This window comes from Cyprinodon tularosa, unplaced genomic scaffold (assembly GCF_016077235.1).
Source record: "Cyprinodon tularosa strain WSP-4 unplaced genomic scaffold, ASM1607723v1 ctg346, whole genome shotgun sequence".
NCBI classification, from domain to species: domain Eukaryota; kingdom Metazoa; phylum Chordata; class Actinopteri; order Cyprinodontiformes; family Cyprinodontidae; genus Cyprinodon; species Cyprinodon tularosa.
This window is the reverse complement of record NW_024039059.1, coordinates 1,372,334-1,380,199: the sequence shown is the minus strand read 5'-3', so window position 1 is coordinate 1,380,199 and position 7,866 is coordinate 1,372,334. Positions and strand designations below refer to the sequence as shown.

At 43.2% G+C, this 7,866-nt stretch overlaps 1 protein-coding gene across 1 annotated transcript; it reads left to right on the top strand.

Annotated features, from left to right (window-relative positions):
- Positions 1–1,700: 1,700 nt before the first annotated feature.
- Positions 1,701–7,636, top strand: wee1 (WEE1 G2 checkpoint kinase). Its single transcript, XM_038294798.1, has 10 exons — positions 1,701–2,192; positions 2,385–2,599; positions 2,926–2,992; positions 3,754–3,926; positions 4,008–4,276; positions 4,385–4,474; positions 4,568–4,653; positions 4,737–4,907; positions 5,396–5,541; positions 6,646–7,636. Exons 1-10 carry the CDS (start codon positions 1,701–1,703, stop codon positions 6,803–6,805), a joined length of 1,869 nt encoding a protein of 622 aa, XP_038150726.1. The 3' UTR covers positions 6,806–7,636.
- Positions 7,637–7,866: the final 230 nt, after the last annotated feature.

Here is a 7,866-nt window from a genome sequence, read left to right as displayed (position 1 = left end):
CTGATCCTCGGCCTTTAACTCGGAGTGAAAAATCTCACCGTTTAATGGTGTTTTACACAAAAAATTGAAAAAAAAAAAAATGTAATAAAAAACTGCTAAAATACATAACACGTTAGATTAGAATTGTGTATTTTTTTTTTATATATGCATCAACAAAAGCAAAACAGCATAAATGCCTAAATGCGGTAGTTTTCAACACCTGGTAGAATTAATGCCTTTTTTTCTCTGTTCTGCTTGTTTAACTAGCTGGATTTTAGCTGGTTGTTAAGTGTTTATCTATAGTTTCCACATCATGATATCTTGCAGTTTTCGCAACTAAAAATATTTCTAAACGGCTTCAAAGTGCTGCAACAGGTGTGGGGGAGGGGCAGCAGTCAGTCTATCCTCTAACCAAATGAAAAAAACATTGCTCACCCCTGCAACCTCCTAATCTGGCTGTTGTCAGGTTAGCAACCTCCCTGGGTTCTCCTTAAATAATATAACCTTTTATAACTGAAATGTTTCCATTCTTTTAATGCACAGAATTAGCCAGTATGTGACTGTGTGAAATAAGTTTTCAAATCTTATTTAGGTGAACAAAATATGATTTTAGAAAAGCTGCAAGTCTGCTGATGTGAATCTTTAAAATACTTCACTTTTCACCAAATGCTACCAGAATTCCAAAGAAAAATCCCATTTGGCTCAAAGTTTTCAGATTCACACATTTCATGAATTCATTAGAACATTGTTCTCTCCTGATCAAAGTCCAAATGTCGCCATACCATCCTGGAAAACTTTGGAGGGGCTTATTGTTTCCTGGTTTATCAGACAGAAAATCTATTATATTTTCAAAATGTGTTAAAATTAGCATTTTTAATGCACAATGTATGCAAAAAATCTTAACTTTTATTATAGCTGATTGTAAGAAAGCATGCGGAAACGATAGACAAAACAATTATAGATTAGTTACATTGTTTTTTTATTTATGAATAAGAGTTTGTATAAGAAACAGCTAAACACAGTTACATGTGGAGCAGTAAGGTGTGTTTAGGTGTTTTTCTCCTGTTCTTTGATTGTTTTGGTGACTCATGACTCCCGTCTACTACTAGTAAAGCCTCACGCGCGCGCCACATTGTTTCACCGCAGGGGGTGGGGGTTGGAGGGGACTACCAGAGGGACTACGTCAGCCCCTCCTGAAAAACACTCCGGAACGCCCATCTTTCAAAATTCAACCTCGAGTCCTGATTGGCTACCCGGCAGCACGTGATCAACGGTCGCGGGAAGTTCTTTGCCACGCGCGTGATGGGAAGAACTCAGTTTTCGTCTCCTTCAAACTTTTGTAAACATTGCTAAGTTCCCACGGAGGACAGAGGAAAGACGCGTTTCTGTCGACGAGCCACCGAGACACGGAGGAATTAAAAGGAAGGACGGCTTCTTGTTTTTATTACCGCGTAGGACGTTTCTACCCGTCTTCTCGCGAGCAGGTCTGCGGCCATATCGCTGGGTTTAGCGGCGTGTAGCGCTTTAAAACTAAAGTTTTCTTTTTTTTTTTTGGAGCAGTTGGAACTGTTAACAGTACTTTGTGGATTTATTTTATACCTTTATACCTTCAAGCAGAGAGGCAAGTACTGCGGTGGGAGCACCAGTTTTTTTTTTTTTTGTTGTTGTTGTTTTTTTGTACTTCTCCCCCTTCGTCCTTCGCCGGGGTTTAAATCGTCAAAATGTCGAGCTACAGCCGCCATCGACGCGGCACGCCTTCTCCCAAATTTCGCCCCATTCGCCAGAAGCTACAGTTCACATCCAGCGACGGAGAAGACGACTCGATCGAGGACGTCCACAACAGCACCGGGGGAGAGTCCGGCTTCACAGAGATCGACTCCCCGACGCCTGCGCGACGAGGCGCCGCCGATCCGCTGGGAGAGGGCGGCAGCAGCCCCCTCAACCAGTCCGGCGGAGACGACGACGTGGAGCTGTGGGACGAAGAAGACGGCTTCAGCTCCCCTGCAATACAGTCTCCTAACAGCGTCATTTTCACCAACTGTTCGGCGTCTCCTCGGAAGCCGTCGCGGCTGTTCGGAGGGTCGCCGGAGCGGAGCTACGTCCAGGATGACGGAGAGGAGGGATCCAGCTCACCCATCCCGGACTGCCCGGACACTCCTCCGCATAAAACCTTCAGAAAACTGCGGCTTTTCGACACCCCGCACACACCAAAGGTTAGAATTACATTAAAGCAAACTAACCTTTTAGTTTCTCATCAGTTGATCTACTTTTATATCAACCTTTAATAATGTGTCTGCAGTTTATGACCCAGTGATCCACTTGGTGAACTTGTCCAGACATGTCTGCACTGCTATCTGCATGTTGTTAGTTATAAAGCAATTAATTATTGTTAATTTTATTTGCAGAGTTTGCTGTCCAGGGCCAGAGGCTCTGTTCCAGGATCTTCCAGCAGGAGAGTCGCTCTCTTCAAGAACAGCGTGGATTCTCCACGGAAGTCTCTCACAGACAGCAGCAGGAGACAACAGCTCCCCCATGTCAACTTCAACCCCTTCACCCCTGATTCACTCCTCATCCAGTCTGCCACCCAGCAAAGAAACAGGAAGCGAGCACATTGGAATGAGTAGGTTTCTCCCTCCCCCACCCCTAAAAGTCCTCTGATCTGTTGCATGGAATGTTTTTTAATCACCAAACAGAGTCATCATGTCTGCATATGAGACAAAAGCTGTAAAAGTTTTACTCAGGACTGGCTTTAGTAACCAAGCCTGTTTTTCTTTAACAAGTCTTTTGTTTAAACCAGTTATATTAGTCAGAATGAGGAGGGGGTAGTTGTCAGATAACAGGGACCTCGTGGTTACCTTACTGCTGCTCTCCACGTGCTTTCTGTGGCTCTCAGTGCTGCCCCCTCCTGTACAGAGATGCTAACCAACGTTTCTCTTTTGTATTTAGCTCCTGTGGAGAAGACATGGAGGCCAGTGATGGAGAGGGAGAAGAGGAACTCCTCCCACCCTCTAAGGTACAATGAGTCCTATATGATCTTCCTAATAATACCTTTTCATATGTTTTTTGCTTTTTTATTTTTTCAAACTTTCAAATTTCTTATTTTTCTTGATCCTTTTATTTTCACTCGATAACCGCCCATTTAATTAGGGTTTTGCAATTGTTTTATGAATTATAAATAGAACATTAATAAATATACAATATATGAACTAACACATTTGATCAGATGTGTTTGTATAGAAAAAAGCTTTTTAATCTTAAATGGGAAAAGTTTCTTGTTTCGTCTTAATTGTTGTAGTCATTATTTTCAATATTTTTCTGTAAAATTTGCTTTTGCTCTATGTTACGGTTCAATTAGTAAACCATTTTACGATTTCATTAGTCAGTCATGATGTTTTTGCCCACATCACAGATCCTGCAGCATCAACCATTATTGAGAAACACGTGCATAGTTATACCAGCAGAACTCAAAGATAATACAACGGTTAAAGCTGTATATTTCAGAGTTATAAGTTTTTAGCAGATCTGTGATCTAAATCAGATTCTGATTCTGCTAAAAACTTATAACTCTGAAATATACAGCTTTAACCGTTGTATTATCTTTGAGTTCTGCTGGTATAACTATGCACGTGTTTCTCAATAATGTTTGATGCTGGGGGCTATTGTAAGGTGTGTCAATTGATATGCTAAATGACCTGAAACTATCAGTTTAAGTGACCTGTTTTTCTTCTTTATGATGCTAATGTTTACGTTTTTTCTAACCCCCACCCCCCCCAGAGGATCACCATGATGGAAAACAACATGACATCTCGCTATGCATCAGAGTTCCTGGAGCTGGAGAAAATTGGTTCTGGTGAATTCGGAGCGGTTTTCAAATGTGTAAAAAGGCTCGACGGTTGCATCTACGCCATCAAGAGGTCAAAGAAACCGCTGGCGGGATCGGTGGACGAGTAAGTCAGCATATCCCATCCTGTAGTTCACGGTTTTCTTCCTCCTGTGACCAGTTAATAAAGAATTTATTCTCCTAACAGACAGAACGCTCTGCGGGAGGTTTACGCCCACGCCGTGCTAGGCCAGCACCCCCATGTGGTGCGCTACTACTCAGCCTGGGCCGAGGATGACCACATGCTCATCCAGAACGAGTACTGCAATGGCGGCACTCTGTCCGACGTCATCACTGACAACTACAGGCGGCTCAGCTACCTATCTGAGCTGGAGCTGAAAGACCTGCTGCTGCAGGTCACCCGGGGACTCAAATACATCCACTCCATGTCTCTGGTGCACATGGACATTAAGCCCAGTGAGTCCCGCCTGGATTTTCTGTCAGCAGAGGCCGGTCTGATTGGCTGACCTTTATTTTTAAACAGAAATGAATCCCTGTTTCACGGTTTCCTCATCTTTGTTTCAGGTAACATCTTCATTTCACGCAAAGCTGTGGCGAGTTGTGATGAATCAGACGAGGACGATGGACCGACCACCAGTGTTGTCTACAAAATCGGTAAGTCTGAATTTCTTTTTTGTTCAAGTCAATCTATTTTTCGTTTGTTTTTTTACATATTAACTCAGAATCTCCTGTTTGCGGGTCTTTCAGGTGATCTTGGTCACGTGACTCGAGTGAACAATCCACAGGTGGAGGAGGGAGACAGTCGATATCTGGCCAATGAAGTCCTGCAGGAGGTATTTAATAAAAATAATTAATAAGTAAAAAACCTTTATATCTTGAAACAGAGCCTTCATACCTGTTCTGTCATTCACTCCAGGACTACAGCCACCTAGCAAAGGCAGACATCTTCGCTTTGGCTCTTACTGTGATCAGCGCATCAGGAGCCGAACCTCTACCCACTAATGGCGAAAAGTGGCATGAGATCCGGCGGGGAAAATTGCCATCCGTCCCTCAAGTGCTCTCTGTAGGGTTCCTCAGTTTGCTTAAGGTAAATGGCAGCATCCTTCTCTAGTCGACCACTTTGTCATATCAAGATTTTGTTTTATTTAGTGAACATTTAACCTGCTTAGTCCTTTTATGCTAACTTTTTTTCCTCTAAAAACATTTTAAACATGTGGGTCAGCTAGGATGCTTATGAGCAACAAAGCTGGACAGACAGCTCTCTTTGTTTTTTTTTTTTTGTTTTTTTTCTTTTCTTTTTTTTCTTTAAACATGGTTTCCATAATATCTCTATCTTAGGTATCTTTGTTGAATTTTTAGACGGTGGAATAGCGCTAAACCTAAAATGGTTCCACTTTAAAGATGCTAGTTTTGGCAAGTAAATGTTGATTGTAGTTAGTTTTATTGCAATATTACATTGTTAATCTTTTCTTTCGTTCGGAGATGGAATTAATAATTGGACATGCTGTTTGAATTTTCACTCGTCTGTTTGATTGCTTTTCCTAATCAGATGAATTTCTTCTTCTTTGCATTCAGCTGATGATCCACCCTGACCCAACCAAACGACCGTCGGCGTCAGACCTTATAAAACACCCGGTGCTTCTAACAGCTGCCAGAATGAGTGCCGACCAGCTCCGAGTCGAGCTCAACGCAGAGAAGTTTAAAAACGCTCTTCTTCAAAAGTAAGTACAGCTGCAGTCTGATCTATGAATCACAGGAGTCTGAACAGTGAAAGTCTTTAACATCTCAGTAAAGAGGGGACGGTCCTGATAAAGCTGCTTTATGCTTTGCCCAGTGTGATCTTTCTGGTGGCCTTAAGGGGGCACTACACCTGGAGGTTACAGTTCTAGTGCATCTAGTGGTTAAGTTATTGTTTTTTCAACTTGGTGCATTTTCCTCTGAAATATTATAGGTCCATTCCCATTAAATGCCGGTAATAAAAAGCCCAAATCCATTAGATAAGGATAAAATAAACGTCTGTCCTGATGCTTTGATCACTTTGGATTCTGTAGTGACAGATGGACTGCCGTTGGCATGGAGATGGTCCAGTTTGCTCAATTACATAGCGGAGATGGTGGCCCCTGAATCTACCACTAGATCAGAGCTTCTAAAATGAGTCACGGACGTGTGAGTTAGCTTCCTCTGCTCTGTTCCAGTCGGGAACATGGATGCAAAAAGCTGCTGTGAAATAGTCTGAGGCGTTTCTAAATATGGCGTTCCTTGAGCTAGCTGATCAGCAGTGTGCAGCAGCAGGTGCTGCAGGCTGGCAGTACTGTCATGCTGTTTTTAATGAAAATAACCATAAACTGTGGCGAAACGTGATGTTTACTTACGGGTTCAAAGGGCTCATAATGCTTGACTCAATTCTGTGCAGAAAATGAGCATTTATACTCTGTGCTGCTTTTTCCCCTGGTCGCCTCCTGGGGGGGGGGGCTTGGTCAGTACAAGATATGGCCTGCAAACACCACACTACATGTGGAAGCAGAAAATCAAAGCCTCCTTATGAACTTCAGGAGGGAGAGTCGTGCACTTCCCTGGACAACCCGTTTTCCACAATGTGTTGATAGTTGTGATATTTGTGAGCTAGATTCATGGGATGTCTGTAGATTTTTGCATTTGCAAACGCTTACCAGCAGTGGCTGCTACTTGCTCGCCATGTTTTCCGTGCGGATCTGTCAGCGTAGTTAGAAATGTTCCTAGCGTGAAAGCCCAAAATGTCATTTAGATGCGTGGACACGTCAAGCATGAATCGTGCTCAACCCTTTTCCGTTTTGTCTTTCCCTCAGAGAGCTGAAGAAAGCCCAGCAGGCCAGAGCGGCGGCCGAAGAGAAGGTTTTGTCGACAGACAGGATCCTGACCCGCTCCACGCTGCACCAGTCCAACCCCAGAACCTCCAGGCTCATTGGAAAGAAGATGAATCGATCGGTCAGCCTCACCATCTACTGAGACCGTTTCTATGGGAACTGGAACACAGAGACACGGCGCGCCATAAACCGCTGCCGGTTCTGTTGGGACGTTCTGCCCAACCTAAACGGAAGACTTAAGCTACACTGAACTTGAAGCTCTCTCAATGGGCCTTTGTGTAGCTCAGCCCTGTTTCCCCTCTTTGGGGGAGAATAAACCTATTTCCTTTAAAGGTAGCTGCCTTACCTTTCCACTTAGTCATTCCTGAAGTGTGCAAAGATGTCACACTCTCTCCTGGATCGCCGCTGCACTTCCCCGGACAACGCCGAAGCCCCGCAGCGGCGGCGGCAGCTCTGCTCAGAGCGAATGCTCCTGCCTTAGCCGTGCGCACCTTACTGCCTGTCACAAGCCTGATGGTCTGAGAACGACGTCGTCTGTTTGTAAAGGAGCACTTTGGAGGCAACCTGTGGTACTTCTGCCTACCACAGCATTTTAAGGAAAAACTGATTGCTGCTATTGATGTTTTGTTTGTTTTAGGGGCTTTACGCAAAGTTTGGATCATTTTTAAGATTATTGGCTCTTATCTGTGAAGCAGCAGGTGTTTTTTTTCATCCACTAAATCCTGTCTTAGGTTTCTGATTGAATCAGGTGATTTGATTAAATCATTCTGTTTGACCTACCCAGACTAGTAATCTGACTTCTTTTTTTTTTTAAGTTGTGAATGATCCTCTTTGGTTTAGTTTCTGTTCATGTATGCTGTCAGCCCCTCGTGTAGCATTAGAACAATCATCGTGTCGTCCTTTGGTTGATCATCCGTTCATCTGTTCAAGAGTTTTCTCATCTCCATGTTGTACCCCCCCCCCCCCCCCCCCCCTTACACAGAAAGCTTTGTGATAACTTGTACATATGTTCTGTAATAAATTGTCATTCATCCTCTCAGTATTTTCTTTATTGTGGAAATGTTATCTGCAGTAGGAGCCTTCCAAAGTCTTTTAAAAAAAAGTAGCAGTAAAACATTTTCCGTTTAAAAAAAGTTTAATTTTAAAAGGTAAGTTTATTCACATCAGTATAATAAAAACAACTAGGGCTGGATTATATCAACT

Coding starts and splice junctions, on each gene's coding strand:
- wee1 (XM_038294798.1), top strand. CDS start 1,701: ATGTCGAGCTACAGCCGCCATCGACGCGGCACGCCTTCTCCCAAATTT. Junction 2,193..2,384: donor ACACCCCGCACACACCAAAG/GTTAGAATTACA, acceptor TTTTATTTGCAG/AGTTTGCTGTCCAGGGCCAG. Junction 5,542..6,645: donor AAAAACGCTCTTCTTCAAAA/GTAAGTACAGCT, acceptor TCTTTCCCTCAG/AGAGCTGAAGAAAGCCCAGC.